The 26,690-nt window shown below is 36.0% G+C and overlaps 6 protein-coding genes and 1 non-coding gene across 10 annotated transcripts; 3 read left to right on the forward strand and 4 right to left on the reverse strand.

The window, feature by feature from the left end:
• Positions 1-1,836: 1,836 nt before the first annotated feature.
• LOC106379960 (phosphate transporter PHO1 homolog 9) lies at positions 1,837-6,090 on the reverse strand. The gene is made up of 13 exons (XM_013819803.3): positions 5,293-6,090; positions 4,546-4,804; positions 4,418-4,466; positions 4,274-4,345; positions 4,077-4,206; positions 3,871-3,991; positions 3,534-3,792; positions 3,340-3,444; positions 3,211-3,255; positions 2,973-3,125; positions 2,403-2,681; positions 2,190-2,329; positions 1,837-2,113 (listed from the first exon to the last, which is right to left on the reverse strand). Exons 1-13 carry the CDS (start codon positions 5,945-5,947, stop codon positions 2,017-2,019), a joined length of 2,364 nt encoding a protein of 787 aa, XP_013675257.2. The 5' UTR covers positions 5,948-6,090; the 3' UTR covers positions 1,837-2,016.
• Positions 6,091-6,093: 3 nt separating this feature from the next.
• LOC106379853 (transmembrane emp24 domain-containing protein p24delta11-like) lies at positions 6,094-7,833 on the forward strand. The gene is made up of 4 exons (XM_013819713.3): positions 6,094-6,583; positions 6,739-6,948; positions 7,086-7,162; positions 7,594-7,833. Exons 1-4 carry the CDS (start codon positions 6,344-6,346, stop codon positions 7,736-7,738), a joined length of 672 nt encoding a protein of 223 aa, XP_013675167.2. The 5' UTR covers positions 6,094-6,343; the 3' UTR covers positions 7,739-7,833.
• A 203-nt stretch (positions 7,834-8,036) lies between these two features.
• Positions 8,037-9,680, reverse strand: LOC106379852 (uncharacterized protein At5g39570-like). The gene is made up of 2 exons (XM_013819712.3): positions 9,019-9,680; positions 8,037-8,748 (listed from the first exon to the last, which is right to left on the reverse strand). The coding sequence occupies exons 1-2, from the start codon at positions 9,430-9,432 to the stop codon at positions 8,221-8,223; spliced, it is 942 nt and encodes a 313-aa protein (XP_013675166.1). The 5' UTR covers positions 9,433-9,680; the 3' UTR covers positions 8,037-8,220.
• Positions 9,681-9,752: 72 nt separating this feature from the next.
• On the forward strand, positions 9,753-11,838 carry LOC106379851 (pectinesterase 31). Its single transcript, XM_013819711.3, has 6 exons — positions 9,753-10,335; positions 10,406-10,510; positions 10,870-10,947; positions 11,059-11,246; positions 11,327-11,500; positions 11,593-11,838. Exons 1-6 carry the CDS (start codon positions 10,081-10,083, stop codon positions 11,753-11,755), a joined length of 963 nt encoding a protein of 320 aa, XP_013675165.1. The 5' UTR covers positions 9,753-10,080; the 3' UTR covers positions 11,756-11,838.
• Positions 11,839-11,954: 116 nt separating this feature from the next.
• Positions 11,955-12,026, forward strand: TRNAP-AGG. The gene has a single exon. It is a non-coding gene; the product is annotated as a tRNA-Pro (tRNA).
• A 7,428-nt stretch (positions 12,027-19,454) lies between these two features.
• On the reverse strand, positions 19,455-22,575 carry LOC106382155 (SNF1-related protein kinase catalytic subunit alpha KIN11-like). 4 transcript variants are annotated; one of them, XR_007319107.1, is made up of 11 exons: positions 22,288-22,343; positions 22,000-22,201; positions 21,645-21,829; positions 21,375-21,557; positions 21,157-21,288; positions 20,899-21,084; positions 20,734-20,823; positions 20,569-20,652; positions 20,333-20,453; positions 19,950-20,180; positions 19,455-19,719 (listed from the first exon to the last, which is right to left on the reverse strand). XR_007319107.1 is itself a non-coding variant. In XM_013822119.3 (11 exons), the coding sequence occupies exons 2-11, from the start codon at positions 22,190-22,192 to the stop codon at positions 19,606-19,608; spliced, it is 1,524 nt and encodes a 507-aa protein (XP_013677573.1). In that variant the 5' UTR covers positions 22,193-22,201; positions 22,456-22,575; the 3' UTR covers positions 19,455-19,605. The 4 variants fall into 4 exon arrangements, 3 of the variants coding, with proteins under 3 accessions (XP_013677573.1, XP_048602961.1, XP_022552842.2); XM_013822119.3 differs by lacking the exon at positions 22,288-22,343 and adding an exon at positions 22,456-22,575 and having other exon boundaries at positions 20,333-20,458; XM_048747004.1 differs by having other exon boundaries at positions 20,333-20,458; positions 22,332-22,487.
• Positions 22,576-24,410: 1,835 nt separating this feature from the next.
• Positions 24,411-26,113, reverse strand: LOC106382154 (transmembrane protein 230-like). The gene is made up of 3 exons (XM_013822118.3): positions 25,871-26,113; positions 25,430-25,714; positions 24,411-24,740 (listed from the first exon to the last, which is right to left on the reverse strand). The coding sequence occupies exons 2-3, from the start codon at positions 25,710-25,712 to the stop codon at positions 24,661-24,663; spliced, it is 363 nt and encodes a 120-aa protein (XP_013677572.1). The 5' UTR covers positions 25,713-25,714; positions 25,871-26,113; the 3' UTR covers positions 24,411-24,660.
• Positions 26,114-26,690: the final 577 nt, after the last annotated feature.

The following is a 26,690-nucleotide window of genomic DNA, read 5'->3' on the forward strand; positions in this document are numbered from 1 at the left end:
CGGTGATAGTTGAAACTTCAGCTATAATATAGTATAGTGTGTACAACTATATATTGTCACCTACTAAAATAAAATATAATATGATTGTCATTCTGTCTGGTTTTAAGCCAAAAATAATATGATTGTCATTGTGGTTACAACGGTTGAGGTCGATTGCATTTGGAATTTCTGAACATTGAAACTGAAACAGATCGAAAATATTGATATATGTATGTATATATGTGGAGAAGTGTTTCAGAGAAGAAAAAAATATACATATATGGAGGAAACAATTATGGGGTATGTTTTTTTTATACGGGTAAGTTAGTATAGTGTTCTGTGTTTATCAATAAGAATCTATTATGTATGTTTTCTAAAGCTTGAGAGACTATTTTTTGATGATTTTTTTAAGACTCCGAAGATGCTCTAAAGCCTTACGTATACTTAACCTTTAGAACTTGGGTTTTCAGTAATCAAATCCCTCGGCTAAAAATTAGGTGAAATAAACTATCAACTTTAATTTCGTTAACATATGTTACCCTCCGTCTAAAAAACCGTGACGGAGGGAGACATACGTTAACGATTTATAAATTGAGGGTTTATAATGTTGAAAACTTAGTTGAAGGGGTTTTTTACGATTTAAAAATAGTTGAGGGGTTTTATCACTAAAAGTCATTAAATGTTTTAAAATATTTATTATCATTTATACATTATTTTAGATTGATTTATTAACCTTTAAACTAATTTATAAATTTTAATACATTAATTTATTATAAAATTAATTTATACAACCTAAATTAATAATTTTCAACACTATTTACAACTTAATATAACTTCAAAATATTAAATTATTTGATATTTAACAATAATGATATAAGAAAATTTGTGTGTTTATATCGTCATTGTCAAATATTAATAATTTAAATTTTCTAAGTTATATTAAGTCTTAAGTAGTGTCAAGGATAATTCGTCCATGAAGTCAATAATGTTATATTATTTTATTCTAACAAATAGCAGAAATTAAATTGTAAAAAATTATAAAATCATTGCGAAACTGCTGTATTAATCATATGTAACAGTATTAAAATATTTATGAAACTTTATAAATCGGTTATAAAGTAATGTATTAAAATTTATAAATGACTTTTAAAGGCTTATAAATCAATCTAAAACAATGAATAAATGATAATAAAGATTTTAAAACATGATTTTTAGTGATAAAACCACTCAACTGTTTTTGAATTGTAAAAAAACCCCTCAACTAAGTTTCCAACATTATAAACCCTCAACTTATAAACCGTTAACGTATGTCACCCTCCGTCATGGTTTTTTAGACGGAGGGTAATGTATGTTAACAGAAATAAAATTGAGGGTTTATTTCACATGATTTTTAGTTGAGGGTTTATTTTACGATTCATCTTTAGTTGAGGGGTTTAAGTACAAAAAATCCTTAAAACTTTCCTGTTCTCGTACTTTGTTCCCGGATTGTCATAAATTGTTGTAACATGTCTATAAAAAATAGACTGTTTTTGGTTACAACATACAAAGTAACAAAACCAACTCAGAAGTTAGCACAAATATATTTTGATTAGTTACTTAAATAAGAGTGGTCAATCCGAATTTCATTTCAGTTCTACTCGTCAGAAATGTTCCAATTTATAAATCAATTCAGTTCGGCTCGATTCAAAACTCGGGAGAGAATCAGAAGAAACTAAGAACATTTCAAAAATCAATTTATAGATTTATATGTCTATAATCGATTAAGAAACTAATGTAGATTAAAAGAAAATTTGATTTTAAAATTTTGAAGTCAAAGAGAATTTCAGGAGATTACTGGCAGCAGAGAAAAAGAGAGCCCGGATAGAATCGGGTCGGGTCATAAAGAGACATCCGTTAATGGCTATGCTAACAAGTTAAAAGACCCAAAAAAATTTATATTTGCTGGAAAATTGGGAAGAATTAATTTTCATACGATACAACAATAAAAGAATTAATACACACATTTTGTTGCGTTTAGTCCACATTATATGTATAAATTTACATGCTCTTGCTTCCTCCAACTTCTTGAAAAGGCAAAGGTACAGACTTGAAGGCTCTGTATTTCCCCACATTGTTCAAATGCTCATTCTCCAACCTGATTGCATACACACAAAGTCAGAACACAAAAAGTTCCGAAACTTCTGGAATGTGGTTTTAAGTAAAAACTGAACCTGAAGAAGTTCCAAATGCCACGACGAACAATCTCTAAGATGGTAACAACAGCAACCAAAGCTCTTCTGTGCAAAAATGGAGCTTCTCTAATCCCAAGAACCGTCTGCATCCAAGCCAGCCTCAGCACCACATTCACCACCTTCATTTTACAATTTCTCAATTAATAAATAATAATGTTCCACGGAAAGAAAAGCTTATATGCGTGCTTTTACCATGGCAACGAAGTATATGCTTTTGTAAGGGATTAAGAGTTTGTCACGAAGCCAAGGGTTTTTCGAGTTGCGGTTCATTAGACCCCAATCCCTGAATATGTCCCAGTAAGTATTGAACAATGTGGCAATGGTTGACGTGGTTACAGCCACAGTAAGCCAATACGTCCCTCTCTTTGTTTCAAAGATTGTTCTAGCCGCCACCGCTAATATGGTCGAGAGATACTTTAGTGCATTTAGGCCATTCATTTTGTCTTTCTCCTCAACCAACCTCCTTATACACTGCAACCAAACAAACAAACAAACAAAAAAGAGTTTTGAAACATTTTGAAAGGATGCAAACTTGCTTACTTCACTTGCAAGCAATTTTCTAAAAATCAGTTTAGGCACCACTAGGTACCCTAGACACTAAAAATCAGTCATAAGCGAAATGACCTCTCTAAAATAATTATTAAAAAAAATATATCGGTCTAGCCTAGGGGCCCACCTAGATACTAACCCTTATGAAACACCTAATTACCATCTAGCGATTTTTTTAAGCATTGCCTACAAGTATTGACATTGTTTTAGTACCTGAGCGAAGCGGAACCAGTAAGGAATGATCGCAACGACAAGGTAGAGTTCTTTGTAAATGTCACTCTCATAGCATGTGTGTGTTCGTTTCTTGAAATCTCCTCCCCATCCATAATAACAAACGTAAAACAATAAGCTTCTGAATGTTTGGACCTGCGAAACCAAACCTTATTACTTTCTGAGGAGGAAACACACACACAAGCTTGATAACCGGATCATAAACCAAGAAACCCGTTACCTGGGTTGTCAGTTGATCTGCGAGAAAGAAATCCGGGAGAATAACCTAGAAATAGAAAAACACAAACTACATAAATTACTTGCACCGAACGCTACATTGTATAGCAAGCTTACTTGCATTACACGTTACCTTGTATAGCGGGCTTAGAAGACAACGGAAGACGCATCCTATGAAGAAATATCGGCTTGACCGATATATTATATTCAATGGACAGAACAGCGTAATCATGAAGAACTGCGACCATAAACCAAAAATTTAATTTCAAAACTAACAATGAGGATTTATTGTTAGAGATCAATATATCAATAACCTAAATAACTTACAATGAGAAGACCTAAAGGAACCAGCTCAGTGATGACACTAAAACTTTTGGTTCTCGGATCCATCTCCATGTCGAGATTCGAGATGGCTCCCCCGAATGTAAAAACTGCTAGAGCAGAGGCTAGCAGAAGAACTTCTCTGTAACCAAGATCAGTCCCTTGCTCAAACCCGAAGATAAAAGGGTAGTTTACTCTATATCGACTCCAGAAATATATGTCTCCTGCATACATAAACAGATGAACCGCAACAAACCCGAACATGCTGCGGAAAAAGTAGCATTAGATAATTGAATTCTTCTGTGTTTAGTTCAAAAGTGATGAATGTAACGTTATCAAGAACCTGTAAAGAGGGAAGATGTTCTCCATGTATTGATGCCTGCCTTCGCTTTTTGTTATGCCTCTTATATGTACAAGAACCGATATCGCAATGGCTAGAGCTACGGCGCAACCAGACAAGAAGCCTGTAGATGAAGATGATGTTTTAGTCTACTAGAAAGAGCATTAGGTTTTGTCATTTCATAGGTTAGAAAATTTGGGTTTAAGTACCGAGGAGGTATGTGATTCTGTGTTTCTCCCTTTTAGCTTTAGTCCTTAAACATTTCATTCCTTCACGGTGATTTCCATTGGCGAAATGCTTAATAAATGTAGCTTCCACTCTAGACATGAGACTTGAGACCTGAAAAATGTAAAGATAAGTATGGTTTTAAGTAACATTTAAGAAGAAATTGGTTATTTGTATTAACCTCATCGCAGCTGCCTAAATAAGAATGATCCACTGTATGTAGATAAGGCTTAGATGCATTCCTCGAAGTAGTCTGTGAAACATTACAAAAATATCAGTATCAAATCACAGCAAGAAGCATATGCTTAATGAGAAGATTACAAACCTTGTCATACTTCTTTAGTATCTTTGAAAAAGCCAACTGGTTCAAGAAGCTGCAAACAGAGTGAAAATAGATTATGAGAAACAGGTTTATAGAGAAACTAAAGATGTAAATAATTACACAATTCTTACCAATAACTTTTTAGGAACCTAAGTTTCTGGTAGAACTCAACAAAAGCGCGGTCCATAAGCTCCTCGGCTCTCTTAAGCTCAGGTTTGCTGAAGGTTTGCTCACTTGAGAGACCCATGATCATGCACTTAAGCATTGACAACGGAGTTTCGGGTTCGATCTTCAGCTTTATATGATCCAGCATTTCTACTGGAGCAGGTTTAAAGACTTTCTTATCTTCTGTCTGTTCCATTTCCTTGATCACTTCCATTGGTGAAATGGCTACAAATATAAAACATTGGCATAAATTAAATCTGAGGTTAACATTAGGATAATCATTTAATCCACAGATTAAACATCAATTAAATGGGTAAAGTTGAGTTCTGGAATATCTAGAAACCCTTCAAATTATTTGATTTGTACGTGTTTAAAATATAACTTCAAGATTAAATGTTAACAAATTTCTTAATGTCCAACGCTCAAACAAAAGTTTGAGCCCTTGAACAAAAACACCCAATTTTTGTTTGAGTAGGCTTATAATCGGATCTATATTCTCCTTCTCCTATTGAATCTATAAAAAATAATTAAAGAAAGTTTGTGTCCTTATTTTTGACATAATTTTTTATAATGTCCTACATACAGCTAAAATTATTGCACAAAATTGTGATGCCTTAAGCATCATGTTCCTTTGACTATGCTCGGACCGGGCTTGTTTGATATATCTACAAAAATGTAACGTTAGGAGTTATGATGGAATTGTGGAGCTAAACCTGGAGTTCTGTTGGTCGTGTGTGGAGAAGTAGGAGCACTCGAGAGACTATTAATGTCAGGGAAGTCAACGTTTGGATTCTCAACCTTAACTCTAAGAGCAATCAAAACGTTTAATTGTCTACTAAGCTCATCGGCTTCCTCCATCACGCTCTCCACTTTTTGCCTATAAAATCTCAAAACCTTGTTGAACTCTCCATCAAGCCGCCGGAAAAACTGAACCTCCATCTCTCCTCCTTCCTCCGCGGAGCATAGAAACGTCGTGTTGTAGCTACCCGTCTCGTCCTCGTTGATGAGAATGGCTTGCTCCTCGTCATCGTCGAATAAGTGGTAATGGCGTTTGCTGCTTAGAGGATTGTTGTGTTTGTGTGACTTCTTCGGGGAGCCTCCTTTGGCTCGGTTTGTTAGGCCGCTGAATGCACGGTAGAGAGAGACTCTTCTTGATAGACCGGATGCGCCGGTTCCTCCGGTGCTGGCGGCGTGGAGCGGTGCGGTCTCTCCGGTGGGAGGAGGAGGAGGAGGATGATATGGATGTTGTTGTTTTTGTAGGTGATAACGAAGGACCTGTTTGACGATGGATTTGAGAGAACGATAATCCATGTAGGCTTCTCTCCATTCTTGGATCATTTGTACTTCATATTCTCTTCCGAACTTCATTATCTTCTTCTTTTCTTGATTTGGTATATTTTCCCCCGGAAAATGTTGGATTTTTCCGGGAAGAAATCCACCAAAAACAAATCTTTCCGGAGGAAAATCTACCAAAAAGAAAAATAAAAGAAGAAACTGTTTTTATTTGTTAATCTTTTCCCCCCTTTTGGTAATCTCTAGTCATCTCAAAAATACCCAAAATTCGTGGGTGAGATTCGGAGATGCATGTTTATTCTATTTTTGGAATTCAAGTCTTTTTAGTGTGTTTGTAACCACACGTGCATGTGCATGTGCATGCGTTAGTCCCAAACCATACTTAAACTCATCGGTTCCTCGTTACATCTCTTAACCAAAACAAATATTTTTATTTTATATATTTTCTAATTTTTGCTGTGTAATTGAAACATGGATTTGCGATTATCAACATGCAAGATTCAGATGACAACGTTAAGATTGATATTCATCATAACGATGACAATGTTGATGATGAGAACCGGAGACTCGATGAGATTGGATCTGGAATCAGGCACGACCAAATGTATCTCCGACGACATCAAAATGAATTATCTGACTGTGGGTACTTATTCCGTCGTCAATCCCAACGAAGCTATCCATCTTCCTGCTTCCCACAAAATCTTTGTCACTGTAAGTTTTAAATTATAAATTAATGGTTGTATATAATCGAAATAATCTATGATTCATTAGCGATAGAGAATCACATTTTACGTGTGAATCTCGGCTAAGACGACTCCATGATGAACCTTAACCTTTAAAAGTGAAAACTCGTTGTTTACGTATAGGTGGCGTCACCTAAAGGGCACACTCAACACCAAGCAGAAAATGTGGAGTCTGGGAAATTTGTGTTCACGGCGGTGGAAGACGGCGATTACACAACGTGTTTTATTGCTCCTGTTTTAAAACCTCCGGCCAAATTCGCCGTTGATTTCGAATGGAAAAGTGGCGTGGAGGCTAAAGATTGGGCCACCATCGCCAAGAGAGGCCAGATCAACGTACAAAACTATATATATTTAATCCTAGCATATTTTTTTAAGACCTAGCCATATAGTTTCTTCTTTGATCTAAACCATAATTCTTTATATGTATTATGTATAACCTAACTTTAGTAAACTGATATGGTTAATCTTAGATGCTGGAGGTGGAGGTGAGGAAACTACTCGACGTGACGGAGTCTATACACGACGAAATGTTTCTACTCCGGGAGAGGTACTATTAATAAGCAATCCCACTAATATATCTCTGGTTTGGTATAGTCATGATTTCATTTGATTGATTCCTGTGTACGTTGGTTGACAAAAGAGTGTACTTTGGTGATGGGTAGTACTTTCGAAATGTAAAAAGCCTAAGAAGTAGTACACACTAATCTTAAACGTCAAGTAAAGTTTTATGAACATTTTTCAAAATTTATTCTAAGACCGTTTTTTTTAACATTTGGCTATTCTACAATTCCACTATGCATGAAACATAATATTCAAACCCTTTGTAAATTCAAATGTCAGCTTGCAGCCCATTTTTGAATTATATAGGCAATGATCGATTGTTGAGCAGTTGGATTTACACGGTCTAGTAAGGAGAAAAAAGGACAGTATGATGAGTTTGTAATGGGCTGATTATTGTTTTTTTTTTTTTTTGGACAGGGAGCGGGAAATGCAGGAGCTAAACCGGTCGACAAACTCGAGGATGGCGGGTCTAAGTTTATTCTCGTTGGTGGTTACGTTGTTTGTAGCCGGTTTACAACTATGGCATCTCAAGTCATTCTTGGAGAGGAAGAAGCTTCTCTAATCAAACAAGTTGTTACTCTTTTATCAGATTTTGGTGTTATCCATTTTAGCTTCTTTTTTACTAAATAAATCACTTTCTTTATCTTGGATTTTCAGAATGTAACATTCCATTTTCTGGTTATCCTAAAGTAAGATCACACATTTCGTACTGATTAGAAGTTTTGTTGTGTCACATATTGAATATTTTCTTCTTCTGCTGGTCGCATAATGGAACTAAGATCCGGCTAGTCAGGCCTTTAAGCTGGGGGGGGGGGGGGGGGGGGGGGAAGTAATAGCCGAATTGGTTAAACCAAAACACATCACTAGGAAACTTATAATGCATAATTTCATGACTCGATTAAGTCTCGCAGAAGATAGCACAAATGGGAACCAGAAAACAAAACAAAACAACAAAACATAAACCTAGAGAAAAGGGTGAGTGGGTTTACTTACTTAATTAGTGAATAGAAGCTTGAGAGATGCAATCCCTTACAAAGAAGGGTTTTAGTCATGGCCCTTGTGGTGCTTATCCTTCTTCTTGTTCTTCTTCTCATCGTCACTATCATGATGGTCCTTCTTCTTCTTTTTCTCATCATGATCGTCTTTCTTCTTCTTCTTCTTCTCATCATAATCATCATGATGGTCCTTCTTCTTCTTCTTTTCATCATCATCATCATAGTCCTTTTTCTTCTTCTTCTTCTCATCATAATCATCATGTTGGTCCTTGTCCTTCTTCTTCTTTTTCTTCTCATCATCATCATGATGATGGTCCTTGTCCTTGTCCTTCTTCTTTTTCTCATCATAACCATCATCATGATGGTCCTTTTTCTTCTTCTTTTCATCATCAGCATGATGGTCCTTCTCTTTCTTCTTCTTCTTTTCCTCATCATAACCATCATCATGATGGTCGTTGTGGTGCTTGTATTGGTCCTTCTCCTTCTTCTTTTTCTTCTTCTCATCATCGTCAGAGACATTACCATCCTTTTTCTTATCCTTCTTCATGTTCTTCTCATCACCAGGGTCCTTCCCACTCTGCAACATTTAAATAACAATTAGAGCCAGAGAGGATCTATTAATATTCATCCAAAACCTTTACTTGCAATTTCCTAGAAAAAGTCAATCACTCAGCAAAACAAGAAACTTAAAGAAACCTTCAAAAGTATGTTCTCTCAGACCAAGATATCAACAAATAAAACAATAATAATTCACCATGAGATTCTATATTCCATGCATATTCCAATTTTCAAACTTTAACACAATCTAGATGCAAAAAGATTATATTACTTTACTAAATGAACTTACATATTTTGTGTGGCTGTGCTCCAACTCAGGTGGAGTACGGCCATACTCAACCTCCGTTCTTCCGCCATAGCCGGAATCAGGTTTCCGGCCTAAACCAGATCCAGATCCTCCGTACTCACCTTCAACGTGAGCGCCTCCGTGACCTCCGGGTCGGGTTTTTGGTCGGGCATAGCTACTGTACTCGGTTTTGAGAGCCTGGTCGCCATAAGCAGCAGGCTCATGGCTGGAAGAAAACACGGGTCGCTGATATTCGAAGGCGTCACCGGAGCGAGACGAGAGAGGGTAACAAGTCTCGTCTGACGGCGGGACTGAGCAACCGTACGTCACGGTGATGTCATAGCCTCCGCTATACGGCGTCGGATCGTAATCGTTGAATTCATCAACTTCATCGTCGTCTTTGGTGTAGTACGGCATCGTTTAGGCGTCTCTCTGACTATTACAATGTTGCTCAGTTTGTGTTTCGTCTGTTTACTTGGCCACCATTATGCGGGAAAGTCAATGCTGCCACGTGGCTTTCTACTTGGTTGACTAAGTCAACGTATCGTTTATTGTATCAGAAATTAAAAACAAGTGGCAAATCCGGTCGGACCGTAAACCATATTATTTAGTGTATAGTTGTGTACTGATCTTACCAACAACCTTGAATTTTATTTACAAAAACTTTGACATTTCAATGCTTGTATAAAATATTTTATTAGTTCTAAAATATATCTAAACTAAAACGATAGATTTGGTCTCTGATGAGAAGTTTTAAATTAACAAATAAACATACATACTGACATTGATTTTGTAGAGTACGTCGGACCGGGTTAAAGAATACCGTTCACGAACTAAGGGGTGAATTTTACAAATAAGTGAAAATTTAGAGAGGCTTTTAGAAATAACAAGAAGTAACAGAACACAGATGGGTGATCAAACAACACGACACATACAAACCGAGTTAAAGCTGTCTCCTTTCTCACCAATCGTAAATCACCACCATGGCTCCGCCGCGAATACAATGCAACTAATTTTGTTCGGACACTATCACTAGAGAGAGAAGAGAGAATAAGAGTTTCAGTTATGGAGAGAATAGATACGATTAGAATGGTGAGGGTTACGCAGGACGGTTCCGGAGACTACCTCTCCGTCCAAGACGCAGTCGACTCGGTTCCTCTCGGAAACACGTGTCGTACTGTGATCCGTCTCTCACCGGGGGTTTACCGACAGCCTGTGTACGTGCCCAAGAGAAAAAACTTCATCACTTTCGCCGGAACCTCCCCGGAGATCACCGTCATCACTTGGAACAACACCGCTTCAAAGATCGAGCATCACCAGGTTTTTTTTCTGAAAACCTTTCTATTCTTGGCAGCAGCACGTGTATCACTCTGATTGGTTTGTTTGTCAGGCGTCGAGAGTCATAGGGACGGGAACGTTTGGGTGCGGGAGTGTTATTGTCGAAGGTGAAGACTTTATTGCAGAGAACGTTACTTTTGAGAACGCTGCTCCTGAGGTAAATGTATAAAGTCTGTACGTTTAAAATAAGTGAAATTCCGTACTGTAATGTAAAAACTTTTTTTTTTCTTTTAAAATAGAGTAATTATGTATTCCAAAATATTGTAATGGAGTTGTAGTCTTATTCCAATCAGAAAAATATAATGATGAACAGAAAATAAACAAATGAAGTAAATTCACTTTTTATTTCATTATAAAGTGAAAAGTAGAGTAGGATTAATAGAGCAATTTTTACTACAAATTCATTCTGGAGTTAAAAATGAAATGAAGTCAGAGAGGCTAATACATAGAGACTCCGACAAAAGTTTACAACTTGTTTCATCAGTTGTGTATGGTGCTTTTACTTCTTATGCATAGGGATCAGGCCAAGCTGTGGCGATTAGAGTCACTGCAGACCGTTGTGCCTTTTATAATTGTCGCTTTCTTGGCTGGCAGGTTCGTTTCTTTATTCAGACAACTTCAAAATGTTATTGTTCTTTAGGTCTCTTTAACGTTATGTACTTGTTAAGTTTAGATGTGTGCTTTATTGCAAACGGTGAAATGCAGGATACGTTATATTTGCATCATGGGAAACAATATTTGAAAGACTGCTACGTTGAGGGAAGCGTGGATTTCATATTTGGGAATAGCACCGCGCTCTTGGAACACTGCCATATCCACTGCAAATCTCAGGGTTTTATTACAGCACAAAGCCGAAAATCGTGTCAGGAATCTACTGGTTACGTGTTCCTAAGGTCTGTTTTTGTTTATGTTTATTTGGTATGTGTTCTAATATTCATCCAAGGGAGCTCAGTTTCTACATACTTTGTTGTAGATGTGTGATCACTGGGAATGGTGAGAGTGGGTATATGTATCTGGGAAGGCCATGGGGGCCATTTGGGAGGGTGGTGCTTGCGTACACTTACATGGATGCATGTATCAGAAATGATGGTTGGCATAACTGGGGAAACGCAGAGAATGAGAGAAGTGTTTGCTTTTATGAGTACAGGTACATCATCTGAGGTCTCTTTACTGTAACAAGTTGCAGTAAAAAACATTAGGTTGGTTATTTAATACTGTTTTTTTATGTAAAAACCTCAGGTGCTTTGGTCCTGGTAGCTGTTCGTCCGGACGTGTTACGTGGTCGAGAGAACTGATGGATGAAGAAGCGGGACACTTTCTGCATCATAGTTTTGTGGATCCAGATCAGGACCGGCCTTGGTTGTGTCTGAGAATGGGAGTGAAAACACCATATTCTGCGTAGAATACTTGTTGTAATTGAACTTGGAATATTATCTTTGTCAAAGTGAATAAATGCACACACCAAAACCAAAAAGTTGCAAATTATCTTTTGATTGTATTCTTCTTGTTTAAGCGTTGGTAACAGTTCGTGATTGTCTCACACGTAGTCTCCGGTTTATTTTTGGTATAAGTAAAACTACACCGATGATATTTGTCAAAATGGGCGTTTGGTCTAGTGGTATGATTCTCGCTTAGGGTGCGAGAGGTCCCGAGTTCAATTCTCGGAACGCCCCTGCTTTTTTCTTTTTATCCACTGACTACTCGATTTATACTGGAAGAGTGGAGAAATCTTCCTCTTTCTCATTGTGTGTTTCAGATTCATTTTATAATTCGTGAATGAATTCAAAGCAAAAAGGTATCACAGACGATATAAAAGGACCGAGTGATTTTTCTTGATTTATTAAAACATTGTACAAAATTAACATGATCCATGACATAATGAACTTCTAATCATCATCGTTCTTACATAACATTTATATTTATCATCACATATATATTACTTTATTAATTTTTTTTGTCAAAGTATTACTTTATTAATTATATTGGTTATTTCAACAAGTAGGAAAAGGAATACCACAAAACCCTAAGGCCAAGTGAGCTTCCGGGGAAGTAGCGAACTTTCTTAAAGCTGGATTGTTTATGAAATCACAATAACATGGTTGTTGTGCTTTCAGTGTTCCGCAACACTGTGCAGATGGCTTAGTTTTATCAAATAATTCTGGCCAGCATCCTGTGAGATCAATCGTAGTGCATGGTGGTTTTGTAGATTCTACGACCACTCTTGATTCGATCTGAGGCGGAGATGACACGAGGACTACTACAAAGGCTATGAATACTACTAGTGTTGTACTCTTCATGTCTTGTGACTTTCTATCCACTTCCGATGCTACTCTTTTTATTTGTTTTCTTCTCTATCGTAAAGAATACACTTTGAGATTCTGAGTTGTGTTTAACTAGGGATGATAACATTATTATATATAAATATGAACTTGTAACTGACAAAACACATGTCAGATTTTATAATGTTGTGGATTCTGTCTCAATGTTTTTTTAATAAGAGAAAAGAAATTAAAAAAATAGTATCAAAATTAATAATGGAAACTAAGAAAACCTTAGAATATCCTCATTGTTCTGTCAACAAAGATATCTAGTAAATATCATACTAATAGTTTTAATTTAATTTTGTTAATAATTAAATTTTAATCCATAAAATAAAACTGAAGTTACTGAACTAATAATGAAATTACATGTGTTAAATGGGTATCTTATTTTTTGTTGGGTCTCTCGTATGAAATTACACTCGCTCATTTCTTTTTTGTTTTTCTTTTTGTTGAAAAACTCATCTAAAAGCTTTACAATGAGGATATTGTTTCCTTCACAGTCGTCACTCCTAACCAAATAAATTACATTTGCAAATGAACTTTAATTTATATTTATACTAGTCACAACAAAATCTCCCACGAAATATTTTAAACTAAATTCTACATCATAAACAATTCACATAAAAACTTTCACTAATATATATATATTTTTTTGGTAAAAATGTAAAGATATTATTATCCAATTTTAAGTTTTTGACAGAAATTATAAAAGTTAACGAGAAACAGAGAAACAAAAATAAAATTCTACGCACAAACTCAATCTAGTTAAAGCAGGACAGACAGACACAACAACCACAGCCGCTATCCTGAGGTTCGACCAAGTCCGCACAACAGCTTGCCGCAAAAGAATGAGTAAAGTTCAACCGAGAGTCGGGACCCTGGTAATTTTGGCATCCCCGGTGATCCGCTCTTAAAGATAATGGCCCATACGAGAACAGCTCACCGAAGCTTTATAGCACAAGCCGGCAAAGACAGACAAGCAACGCAGAGGCCAAGCACACCCGCCGTAACCAAAACCGAGCATTTATTAGGCCCGAAGACGGCCTATACACGATGCCACTCCGAGCAAAACAGGGCTGCAACCTCTGTTCTCCCCACACCAAGCCCAACCTGCACACATTCACACCACCATAAATAGCTCAAACAAACCCACGTGATATGTTGGGATGTGAAGGAAGACCGAGCGTTAGGAAGTGGTAGTCAATGACCCGAGAACCACCACTCGCCCTTCGTCGCCGAGAATCGACGAACTGAAATTGAAGACACTAGAGCCGAACTTGCTACAGCAAGAAACGGGATTTGAAAACAGAGCACGAATCATCCGGAACAGGGACCGTGAAGAGGAAGGCCGATGGTGAGGAAGTAATGCGAGAGGCCACTCAAGCGGCATAGACGACCGCTCTTTAAACCTACGACAGGACTTATGCGAGCTGGCCACAGAGCTCAGACACCACCCCACCTGTGCTGAAGCTCACGAACTCGCCGCCGTGGTACAGAAACCACACCACGCTAACGAGGAGAACACTCAGGCCCAAGAACCGACGAGAGTGTAATTTCACTAATATATTTACAACTAATATATCCATATTTTTTAGTCTTTGATATTATTTTATCCTAGTATTTCAATATTCAATAATCTTTTTTTTATATAATTTGAGAGTATCCGAATCTGAACTCAATTAATTCTCTGGAGGCTGGTCTATCGGCGACAGACAACCCCAGAATTCTACAATATAATTAAATATCCACACCAGTCTGGTCACAATTATAGGTAAATCTTCATGGTATGTTTCAAATCCTGGAAATTTAACACTTCTCTAAGTCCACCGAACCATCCGACCACACTCACGTCGTTAATATATTCAATAATTTTTTCTCATAGTTTATATCAATATACGATATTGAGTATGATAATATGAGGGAAACATCTTCATTGATTATTTTACGTTGAGCTCATAGTGTCTCTCTGAAATGCTTCAAGCATTCTTTACATATGATTTATTAAAACTTACATGGAAAAACCATGATAAATGACATTATGAATTTATAATCATCATCATTCTTGCATAAAAATATTGACCATTATTTAATATTTTTTTTTTTAATAATTATCTTGGTTACTTCAACATGCAGGATGAAGAACCACAAGACGCTAGGGCCATGTGAGCTTGTGGGGAAGTAGCGAAGTGTTTTAAAGCTGGATCCTTTATAAAATCACTAAAACATGGTTGTTGTGCTTTCAGTGTTCGGCAACATTGTGGCGATATTTATCTCCTAAGACTATAGCTAGAAAACATCCTGTGATATCAATCTCGGTGCGAGGCGGTTTGTAGATTTTACGCCCACTCTTGATTTGATCGCAGCTGGAGATAGCACGACGATTACAACAACGGCGATGAGTACTATTAGTTATGTACACGTCATGTCCTGTGACTTTCTCTCTCTGATGCATGTCTTCCAACAATCGGTGGTCAACATAATTAAGTAAGAGAAGCACCCAATAAAATTTCATCAAACTATTTCTTTAGGTTCGTTACTGAATATCACATTTAAAGAACATAAGTTTGTTTATTCCATTTAATAACTAAGATTTTTATTTTTATTTTAAACGTTATATATGATTTATTTAAAATACTAGATTTCTATTCCGCGCTACGCGCGGATAGTATCTTATAAATTTTAAATTTATTTTTAAAAAAAAAAAATATTTAAAGTTTAATTTACATTATTTTATACCAAAAATCACAAATATGGCTAAGAATTGGTTGATTTTATTTGTGATTTTTTGACAATATTAAATTAATTGATTTATTGCTCATAGTTAACATATTTGTTTGATTGGTTTTCAGTTCATAGTAATGTATAGTATTATATTTGGTGAGTGTATATATGTTGTGTTGTTCCAATATTTGAGTTTTCATGTTAAAACAATACTATTCAAATTCATGACTTTTAACGATTAAATGTATGTTTTGTTGTTTTCTCTTGTATACGTACAAATTTTATTTTTTATTTTATTGAAAGTTTTGTTTATTGATCATAGGCATATTAATATAAATTTTTTTATCTCGGAATTTTACAGCATTTGTTTTTGTATGGTGACATTTTTTTCATATTTTCAGTACCTAGTTATACAAATAATACGTACGTGTGTTTTTTAGAAGAAGTTTTGATCCCGCAAACTTGAGCAAAACTCTTCATCATGTCAGCTCATCCACGTTTTCCTATAACCTTAGATTCATTAGATTCCTCGTTAGAACCCTTTACGTATCCACAGATGGTTTTGCCTATTAATTATATAAAAGAGATTACATTGGACTGAAAATGATGACTGATAATAAACCAGCTAACAGATATGTTTATATGTGTACATGCAAATCTTACCTAAAAAGTAAGGTGCAATTTTATTGGTTGTATACAAAATATGTCTTGAAATTGTAACAGAACTATCTTATCTATTAAAATCAAAACAAAAGAGTAAAACTTCAATTCTTCAATACACACAACCTAATTACATATCTGATTGATGTCTTGAGCTAGACTCATACGAAGAAACACCATGTCATAAATCTGCGTAGAAGCTTGATTTGCTTTGACGGAGATTTGTCAGTGAACATAAGTCCAAGTGTAATTACTTGCTTAATTTTCCCCAACGTTCTCTCTTCAATCTTCATATTCTCATCAACCACTCTCTCTCTAAGTTATCCGACCATAAACTCTTATTTACTAAACATACCTCCTTTCTGGATCTTCTTGTTCCTCACCAGGTTTTAAATTTGTAATCCTTTCCAAGATAAACAATCCAAAGTTAAAACATACCTTCTACAACTCCTATAACCAGGCCATTGTTCGAATAGATAAAACATACCTTCTACAACTCCTATAACCACTCTTAATCTTCTTCTCCATGACGAAGCCAATGAAGAATTGAGCGTAAGTCTCTAATATTTTCTCCACCGGTCGATTCTGTAACCAAAGCGATCAAGTTACTGCTAAAAATCGTACCAAATTCTTGTGTCTTAGCTTAAAAACACACGCCTTTCTCTTTCGAAACCATCTTTATATAAACCTAATCTGTCCTGTTTCTTAACGTTCCTCTGTAGTCTGTAGATATCCACTCCATTGCTCTTCCTCACAATTTTTTGTTCCCAGAACTCATTTGACACTGCATCGAGCATATGCGGATGTGAATTTGAGGCTTCTCCGGCATGTTCGTGGTAAGCAATCATGTCTTTTTGAGAGATAACCATCCTAAGCAACAGCAAAACGTAGATGTCATAAGAAGATTAGAAACTTACGAACCTTTGATTCCTATCAGTTTTAGAGACTCCATCTATCTTTAAATCAAGCTTGAGTAGGTGTCTTTATCTATTTAAGAAATGAGAATCTGAACGTAGAGTTAATCATGGTTTAAATGGAAGAAAAAGATAAGTGAGTACCTACTACACGTTTCACTGAATTTTCGGTAGAACTCACCAGCGGGGAACTCTAAGAATGTAGTGGGAAAAGGGAACATGAGAGAGCCGATGTGGATGATGATCATTAAAGAAATCGAATGTCACGTACTTGGTTCCAATAAGGATGCCTCCTTTGGAATTATTGCAAGCCTCCCAGAAATGGATTAGCCTAAACATCAACTTGGAATCTCCTGGTCATAGTGGAACAAAAGTGGAGAATGGCTTGTATTGCACGGTGGCGACTGTCGTTTGATTTGCCATAGTGCTGGGATGCATTTGTTGAGGAAAAGATTGTTGGGTTGGGATATATATATAGTCTCAATAGGGAAATGAGAGAGATGGGATGCGTTTCATTTAAGTGATTAATTAAGGGATCTTCAAGAGGCATTGATATCATTGAGTAAGAGGAGGGATGTGGAGAGTTACACGCCGATTTGTCTGGAGGATAGCTTTGATTCATCATTGTTGCCGTCGCATGCGTTATACGGAGGAGATGGGAAGACGATGAGTTTTGGAGGGTCCGTAGATGCCGTGACAACTTAGGTTAGAGGAAGAGGAAAGTAAAACAAACTGGTCATTGAAATTAATGGATCTATCACGTAGCACCGATTCGTGGCCCAACAGATTCGTGGTCCAACATCTTAACATCCTTGATGACATGGACAAATGATTGGTTATGAATATTTTGTCCTATGTGGCACACCTAGAATTTTTTCAATTTAGTTCATTTTATATAGTAGAGATTGCACAGAATTGACATACTATAATGAATTTCCAATCATCATCACTCTTACATAACATAATTGTTCTTCATCATATAATACTTTTATTAATTATCTTGGACTTCAACAAGTAGGATAAGGAATACCACAAGACGCTAGAGCCGCATGACCTTGAGGGGAAGTAATGTATGGCTTTAAACCTGCATTCTTTATGAAATCACAATAACATGGTTGTTGTACATTCAGATTCCGACAACATTCCGGCGATAGTGGAGCTCCATAGATTATGGCTGGAAAGCATCCTGTGATATCAATAGTGGTGCAAGGTGTTTTGATAGATTGAATAAGTTGGGAATTGATCGGAGCCGTTGATGAAAAGAGGACAACAACAAACGCGATGGATGCTAGTGTTGTAAACTTCATGATGCCTTGTGACTTTCTCTCCACTTACAATATTAATCTTTGTTTTTGTTCTTATATTCTAAAATGTATTTGAGATTTTTAGTAGGATGGTGAAGTTATTTATGTAGCACCATAACTGCAATGCAAACAAAATAAAGTCAATGTTCCATTGGTTTTCTATAATAGTTCATGACCAGAAAAGAAAATTGTTTGACCAAAAGAAAAGAAAAGAAAGTGCATGGAAATATATGATATGAAGAGATTTGATACATTTGCATAGGGTGAGCATTTTACCCGATATCTGAACCGTATCGGAATCCGACCCAAAAAACCTGAACCAAAATCTGAACCGAAGTAGTAAAACACCAGAACGGATATTGAATTAGGAGAGATTGAATATCTGAACCCGCAGATAATATCCGAATCCGAATGGATATCTGAAGATAACCGAACATATGAATACTTAACCCTATATTTCTATTTTACTTCTCTAATTTTATTCAAAATATTTATATTGATGCTGCACATGGTTCAAAATCAGATATTACACATTTATGAACAAACTCATTTGCTATGCACTTAAAATACATATCAAGCTCTTGTTTTTTACACTAACAAAAGTTGCATCCAAAATTTTAAAATAACAATTATATTAGTATCTTTCTATTTTTAAAGTTTTATCTTCAAACATATTAATAGTTTAATCTATTAAAACATAGAAAACCAGTTAAGTTAAAATTATATATTTTAAATACAAAAATCTTAAACAATGAAAAACTTATTTTTTTCCTTCATAATCTAAATATTCGAAGACCCGAAATAACCGAACATGAACTTAAAATATTCGAACCCAACCCGAAATGTAGAAATACCCAAACGAGTTTTATACTTCTATACCGAAATACCTGAAAATCTGAAATATCTGATCATAACTTGAACATGTATCCAAACGCCCACCCCTACATTTGCAGATAGATTTGATACATATCCAAGTGAAATAATTGAAAATATTCATAACTGAAAACATAGCAAAAAGAATTGGGCTTGTGGCTATAGTTGAGTTTTGACCTGTCCTTAGCAAAAAAAAAAGACATTATAAAAATGGTAAAACGAGTTTGTAGCCAAGATTTTAAGAATCTGAGTGTATTGTGAACATCTAAGTTTTATGTACACATGACCAAACCTTGGAAACCATCAAAAATGGAAAAAAGATAATTACTATTACAGTAGAGTTTAGCTTCGAATCCAGGTATATAATAGCAACCCGGCAGAGTAAACACTGCACCCACATCTTACACTATCTTGTCTACTATTACAAACCGTGGAAATTTAACAAATGGTTAAAAGCTCTCAGATCACACGGAGCTTGGTAAGAAAGGCTGAGCATAGATCCAGGAAGAGAAACTGAGGACCGTTAACTCTCTGTATATCCAGCAAGTACTTCTCTTCCCGAGCTTTGTATAGCTGTTTCAAAATCCAAAGTAGCACAGAAAAAAAAAAGTGAGCATTGTTACTATGAAACAGTTGGTTCATGTTATGGAGAAGGGTCTAGTCTCTGTCTTAGCCGGTTTAGTTTGGGTGAACTACTGAAAATATTACCAAGAAACCTAAACTGTAATAATGAAACCGAACTAGGAAGTTTTTTTTTTTTTTCCCTGAGAAACTAACTGAGATGTGTGTGAGTGTGCAGTTACCTGAAGTTCAAATTTGATGACGGTGGGTGAGGTCATGGCACAGTCATCTTCAATGATGCTGGAATCATCTCCGAAGTGCAGCTGATTGTTGTCCCTAGTATTCAGACCATCAGCAAAACAAGGAACCCATCGGCATTTCATGTTGTAGTGACCAATCTTCTTCCAACACACATTGAGTTCTTGAAGAGCTTTCAGTACTTCGTTCATGATCTCACGAGGATGCGCATGGGACTGTTCAAAACACAACGGTATCAGAACAATTATCAGTTTGGCTATGTGCAGGTGAAGAGTACTCATTCATAAACAAGATAACATTTATAAAATCCCCAAAGTTCCAAATAATATATGATAACTCTAACAAGATTCAGCAATCATGAACAAACCTGAAGTCCAAGAGCCCATTTACGGTCGCTTGGGGCTTGTGATCTTCCTCCCAATCCGTACTGATCCATAGGTGAAGGGACCCATTGGCCTACAGGTGAAGGGCGCATAGGATTTGAACCACTGTCCTAGATAAGTAAAATTGAAAATGTGAAAATGTTAGTACAAAACACAAAGGAATTATGCATATTTATATGTTGGAAAGCTATAAACTGAAGAAGAAAAGAAAAACACATACTGTTGTCTCCTGAAACTCGGATTCAAGATAGCCACTTGGAACACGGAACCGGTTGTCTAATAGCAGGTAGTATGTAACAGTAGCCTGAAACAAACAGCAAGTGACATTTCTGCAACTATTGTAAACTAGTATTTAAAAGCATAACAGACAGAAACAACTACATACATCGTTTTGTACTCTGTTGCGAAGAGATTCCATAACCTGGTTTCTATCAAATCCCATGTTAACCACTTCTTGAACTATCTCCTCGTTAATCTGCACAATATATGAGAAGCTATTACTATCACTGCAAGCGAATCTTTTCATGTCCCAAATGGTGACGAAGCAAACCTTTTTGGCCTGCTCTAGTGTATCTGGTGGAGCAACAGCAAGGTAACGAGGAAGATGAGTCTGGAACCAACGGTGTTGGCGGATCTCAGGAATGCTGATTCGTTTCACTGGGTCAACTACAAGCATCCTTGGGATCAGGTCTCTAGCATCAGGTGATAAATGACTTGGAAGAGTGTAAATACCACCCTAGAGAGAAAAATAACCCATAAGTTAATTACTTCTCATAATAATGATGAATCAAAGTAGATTGCACAGTACCTTAATTTTCTTGAAAAGGTTGGGAATGTTTTCATCATCAAATGGAAGAGTACCACAGAGTAGAGCATACAATATCACTCCGCAGCTCCATACATCTACTTCAGGCCCAGCGTATAACTTTCCTGATATAACCTTACAACAAGTAGGAAGGTATGATTCAGCTTATAATCCAATGAAAGGAGAAACGAGACATGAGAGTACATAAGATTACTGAATACCTCAGGAGCAGCGTAGTTGGGGCTTCCACAGCTCGTCTTCAGAAAATGACCATCCCTCATGACATTACTCAGTCCAAAATCTGCAATCTTGATATTACACCTCGAGTCCAACAGCAAATTCTCAGGCTTGAGGTCTCTATGGACAACCATATTGCGATGGCAATACTCCACACCAGATATTATCTGCTCGAAGTCAAACACTCAAAACTCAGAGAAGGAGCTACAAGAACAACAGTGGTTGTGTGGGGGTAAGAGATAAACAAACAAAACCTGCTGGAAAAAGTTACGAGCCTCCTCCTCTTGTAACCTGCCTTTCTCTACAATGTAATCAAAGAGCTCCCCGGACTTGACATACTCCATAACAACGTAAATGTCACTAGGGGTCTCTATGACTTCATACTGCCGAATGATATGATGATGCATAAACAGTCTGAGGATTTTGATCTCCCTCCCCACTATAAGAAAGAAGCAGAGCATTAATATAACTATAAATTAATAAACTCTCATAATCCCAGCATTATTAACCTATAGAGTTTTTACTGTACACAACCAATCATTAAAGGCAACTAGGTTATGTTCAAGAAAAGCTCTGAAGCTTAAGAGTGGCACGTGTTATTATTATTACCTTTCTCTTCCATCTCCATGTTCTTGATCTTACGGCGATTGAGGATCTTGATAGCGACCTTGTGGCCAGTGACGACGTGCTCCGCTATTTTAACTTTGCCGAAAGATCCGATGCCAAGGGTTTTACCAAGCTTGTAGTTTGCTAGAATGGATTCAACTCCATTGCCACCAAATCTATTTGGTGAATGGTCCATTTTCCCCTTCTGTAAACAAAGAACGTTTGTTATAGTTAAAACTTGCTCCTCAAAATCTACTCAGCGATACAGTCAAGGCACTCATCATCAATTACGTTTAAGCAGGAGAAATTGATCAAGTTTACAAACATTTATTTACCCCTTGTTTCCGAGCAGATCCTCGAATCGAAATACAAGTTGTTCAAAGAAAGAGCCAAGTAATAAAACTACACAGAGAATCTGGTTGATAGAGAGAGAGAGAGATATGAAAAGGTTAGTCTTACTGTGTAATGGTAAAATGTTGGTAAACTCAGATTCCAACTCGTGTGTGTGTGACTCAGAGCTGAGTCAGTCCTTTTGAGTCTTTGATGGTGTGTTGAATCAAGGAAACCAAATAATGCCAATGTGAGTCTGTAAATTGTTTACAGTGCACACAAAAAAATATTTCTTTAATGTACATTTCAGTTATTATTACGTTTTTTTTACTCAAGAAACATTGTTTATTTATGAATAAATTTTAATCAAATATATTAAAACAAAATGTCATCACTTTGATTCATGTGTGATTTTTTTTAAAAATAAACTCTCATTAGAAATCAGTTATCATTCATTTATTACTAATAATATTGTTTAATAATATATCACAACTAATATAATCATAACTCCTACAAAACCGAAATGGTAAACATGACCAATTTTAATCCCTTATTAAATGTAAAATCAATTTATAGATAGTCAGGATATAAATCATTATCAAACCAGTTCGTGGACCAATACATTATCCTATTGTTATTATTCTGAACATGCAATATAAATCAAATTTCGACTAATCCCTTAGACTAACGACGAACACTATACCAAATAGGTTTAATTAATCACCATATGTATACTGCGTTTATAAAAAAAATTATATACACCAAATCTGAATTACAGACTAACTAATTGTACCGTAATATTTTACAGGCATAATATATTATAGTGCTAAAAATTTGATGTTTTTAACCGTATCCCAAATTTTTTTATCTATTACCAATTTGATTTAGGTTTTAACAGAAGGTCCAATTTGATTTAAATTTTATATATATTTCAAATTTAGAAATAAAAAATATGTAAAATAGTAATGTTACATAATTATGTTTTCAAAACAAAATTTGTTACAAGAATACAAAATTTGATTTTTTTAATAATAATAATATCATAAATCACATAAACACAGGTATAATAGAGTTAGATAATACATAATCTTAAACTATATTTAATTATTGATAAATTTTGTTTTATAAACTAAAATGATTTAGTATATAAAATAAAACCCGCAGGGTTGTGCGGGTCGAGATCTAGTTTATATTTAAAATACTTATATGTTTAAGTCGTCAAATATGTACATGTTTATGTTACATATGTCTCAGAATTTCTTGATTAACTGGGAAAAAAAGGAAGAAACGTATCAAATACCAAACCAAAAATTTCAAAACAAACATGCATTAAAGCTTGGGCCGACTGGTTCAAACGCAGCGGTTGCGGTTGCGGGAGTTTACGGATGCGGGTGGTTGCGGTTTCTAGCGGTTTTAAGAGATTTGTACGACTGGTTCTGCGGTTAGAAATTGTTGCGTCTGCGGGATACTTATGATTGGTTAACTAATAAATGCAGCAGCGGTTAAATAATAAATTAACAATATTTACATTTTATATAATTATAAAAATATCAAAAATCTTAATATTATAATAAATGTAAAAATTATATTTAGAAAATTATAGTTTTAAATTTTTAAAAATTATAGAAAATATTTTTATTTTAAATTTTATAATATTATTTAAAATATAATAGATATATTTTAGTATTTTATAATTCCAATTTAAGTTTTTTATTAATATTTTTATTTTTGTATATATATTGTTTTTTTTTAAAGAAAAAAATTATCCTCCCGCAACCGCAAACGCTAACTGGAACTAGCTTTTGAATTTATGAGGTCTAGGACGGTTTGAATCGGTTTACAACGGTTTGAGTGATTGCTGCAAAATGTCAACAACCACAAAAACTGCATTTGCGGGTTCTAGCGAGAAAACCAGTCATACTCCTAACGTGAGGAATGAAATAGCATTCAATTATTTTAAAAGACTACATTTTGATGCTGTTTAGAGTTCATCTATTTTCTAAAAGTATATTGGTGGTTAGAGATATTTCTTTCCCAACATGTGATTGTTATGAAGTTCACTTCATTCGTCTGCTTTGCCGACAGAACACAAAAACGCATACAAAATATTGACAAAAACGAGGTTCAATAAGATTCACATGTTAGATGAATAGAGCATAACAGTCTATGTAGTATCCATATCTATAATAATCCAAGCCTTTTGGAGTGATTCATGAAACACCTCATCAAGTCTATTATTTGTATATTACATATCTCCAATAAGACTCTTCCTTTGAAAGAAAAAAAAAAAAGTTTATGCACAGATAGTGGTGTAACGTCTCCAGCTAAATGAATTCAGTAGGAGGGAATGGCTGCGAAACGGTACCCTTCGGCTCCTCTCCACGAATAGTAAGCAATCCGAGTCTCATAGAACCCTGTATCCCACACAATTGTGAAACGTGTTAAGGCCATTAAAATCACCCGTTTACTCATGAAGCACAAATGCATAAAGAGAAAAAAACAAAGAGACGAATCATTTCATCAGAGACAAATAACAAAAGCTGTGTGCATACTAACTCGATTCAACTCACTCAATATATACATCAAACAACGGAATCCACAAGGGTTCTTTTAAAATCAAGCATCATGCATTAAGAACAGCAACGCGATGACATTCACTGCTCTTTCCAGGGAAACATAAGAGGATCTCAGAAGCATAAATGGCTAAAGAAAGCATCATTTCAACAGACAACAAAGCACAAAGTGCATAAATTCAGCAGACCAAGAGCACAAGCTGCATGATTTCAGCAGACGAGGAAACTAAGGTGTAGTCTACTTGATCCAACTCACTCAGTATCCACATCAAACAACGGTTTTCAAATCAAGGATCAAGCACTCAAAACAGCAACGTGGCGTTCACTGCTCTTTCCAGAAAACTAAAGGATCTCAGAAGCATAAAATCTCTAAGGAAAACAGAGAAAGAACGAGTTCAATCTTTGCCATGTTGATCCAAACTCACTAAAACTCCACAAGTTCTTTTTTCATCAGAAACACCATTGAAATTAAGTATCAAGCGAGATGAGGAATTCAATAAATAAACTAAAGAATCGTATCTAACTCTTACCAGGGAGGAAAGTAAGGATGCCAAGAACAAGAAGCGCGTAACCCTGAGAGCTATCTCCTTCCATGTGACCAGTGAATATGAAAACCGTCAAAAGGAGAAGCAAGCAACCGAGGAAGAGAAGAAACAAAGCTAACGCTATAGACTTCCACGGTACTCTATCAAATGCTTTCGGCGTATAATCGAAGCGAGGATCGAAATCTCTCCTTCCACCACCGTTTGTGTAATCATCATCGTCTTCCTCCCCTGGAAGCTGAGCGTACCGTACGTTTCTCCTCGACGCCATTCCTAATCAGAGTAACCACACACACACACCATAACTTCTCATCCACACCACACAAAAACGAACTCTTAACTAAGAGAAATCAAGGTTACGAAAATCAATCGCGCCAAATTGAACGGCTTAGAACCTGAAGAAGAGAAAGGTGGGGGCGAGAAACTCACCGGAGTTGGATGATTCCGCCGTCGGGAGGATATAGAGATGATCCGGATCTACTTTGACGAGAGGATTTGCAGTTCTTCTCCTTCTTCGTCTCTATCGCGACGACGACGCGTTTTGTGTCTAATGATCTTCTGTGTGATTATGATTCTGTTTAAAATTTTGTAGATTAGTCCCTTGGCTTTCACTAAATCACATGCTGAACCCCTTACTTTATTTTTTGTTTAAAAAAGACCAATCAATGATATTTGTGTGCTCGTGTGTTATTTTCCCTTTACATTTTCTATAATCTCAACCTTAAAATTAAAGAAGAGTTTTACTTGCAGGATGACAATAATTGAAATTATGTATATGACATTACCATAAGATTGTAACAAAGCTAAACCATAGCAAATTAGATGTTCACATGGCAAACTAGAAGATCTATTAAGAAATGAGAAATTGAACCATATAACCCAAAAAAAAAATCCAAACTAACAAAGTAACCAAACCCCTCCCTCTCTTTCTCTACTCTCTCTCTAGAAAATATATTTTGTTTTCTTATTCACCCTAAGAAAAAAGAAAACAGTCATGTTGATGAGGTCAATTTGGAAAGAATAAAAAGAAGAGGGGCAAAAATGGAAGAAAGAGAAAAAAAGAGTGCGTATAAAAAGGGGGAGAAGGAAGCCCTAGAAGAAAGATAAAGGAGAGCGCCTGAGGCCGAGCGCTTCCCTCTTTAGTGAGGGGTGGCGTGGTATACCCACGAGAATGGTGTTTCGGACGGAATAATTGTGGCGTGCCCTAAGTGGTGCGTAGGCGCATATCATTCAATAGGGCCTTTTGTCT

Source organism: Brassica napus, chromosome C2, assembly GCF_020379485.1.
Source record: "Brassica napus cultivar Da-Ae chromosome C2, Da-Ae, whole genome shotgun sequence".
In the NCBI taxonomy this organism is placed as follows: domain Eukaryota; kingdom Viridiplantae; phylum Streptophyta; class Magnoliopsida; order Brassicales; family Brassicaceae; genus Brassica; species Brassica napus.

Excerpts from the sequence above, each read along its gene's own strand:
- LOC106382155 (XM_022697121.2), bottom strand. The coding sequence starts at position 22,323 with ATGTTTGTAAACTTGATCAATTTCTCCTGCTTAAAC. Across the intron at positions 21,558-21,644 it reads CTCGTAACTTTTTCCAGCAG|ATAATATCTGGTGTGGAGTA; the intron begins GTTTTGTTTGTT and ends GACTTCGAGCAG. Across the intron at positions 20,824-20,898 it reads CACTAGAGCAGGCCAAAAAG|ATTAACGAGGAGATAGTTCA; the intron begins GTTTGCTTCGTC and ends TATATTGTGCAG.
- LOC106379852 (XM_013819712.3), bottom strand. The coding sequence starts at position 9,432 with ATGCCGTACTACACCAAAGACGACGATGAAGTTGATGAATTCAACGAT. Across the intron at positions 8,749-9,018 it reads AGCACAGCCACACAAAATAT|AGTGGGAAGGACCCTGGTGA; the intron begins GTAAGTTCATTT and ends TAAATGTTGCAG.
- LOC106379851 (XM_013819711.3), top strand. The coding sequence starts at position 10,081 with ATGGAGAGAATAGATACGATTAGAATGGTGAGGGTTACGCAGGACGGT. Across the intron at positions 10,948-11,058 it reads GTCGCTTTCTTGGCTGGCAG|GATACGTTATATTTGCATCA; the intron begins GTTCGTTTCTTT and ends GGTGAAATGCAG. Across the intron at positions 11,501-11,592 it reads GTTTGCTTTTATGAGTACAG|GTGCTTTGGTCCTGGTAGCT; the intron begins GTACATCATCTG and ends TAAAAACCTCAG.
- LOC106379853 (XM_013819713.3), top strand. The coding sequence starts at position 6,344 with ATGGATTTGCGATTATCAACATGCAAGATTCAGATGACAACGTTAAGA. Across the intron at positions 6,584-6,738 it reads CCCACAAAATCTTTGTCACT|GTGGCGTCACCTAAAGGGCA; the intron begins GTAAGTTTTAAA and ends GTTTACGTATAG. Across the intron at positions 7,163-7,593 it reads ATGTTTCTACTCCGGGAGAG|GGAGCGGGAAATGCAGGAGC; the intron begins GTACTATTAATA and ends TTTTTTGGACAG.
- LOC106379960 (XM_013819803.3), bottom strand. The coding sequence starts at position 5,947 with ATGAAGTTCGGAAGAGAATATGAAGTACAAATGATCCAAGAATGGAGA. Across the intron at positions 4,346-4,417 it reads TACTAAAGAAGTATGACAAG|ACTACTTCGAGGAATGCATC; the intron begins GTTTGTAATCTT and ends AATGTTTCACAG. Across the intron at positions 2,330-2,402 it reads GCATATACTTCGTTGCCATG|GTGGTGAATGTGGTGCTGAG; the intron begins GTAAAAGCACGC and ends TGTAAAATGAAG.
- LOC106382154 (XM_013822118.3), bottom strand. The coding sequence starts at position 25,712 with ATGGCGTCGAGGAGAAACGTACGGTACGCTCAGCTTCCAGGGGAGGAA. Across the intron at positions 24,741-25,429 it reads CATCCTTACTTTCCTCCCTG|GGTTCTATGAGACTCGGATT; the intron begins GTAAGAGTTAGA and ends TGTGGGATACAG.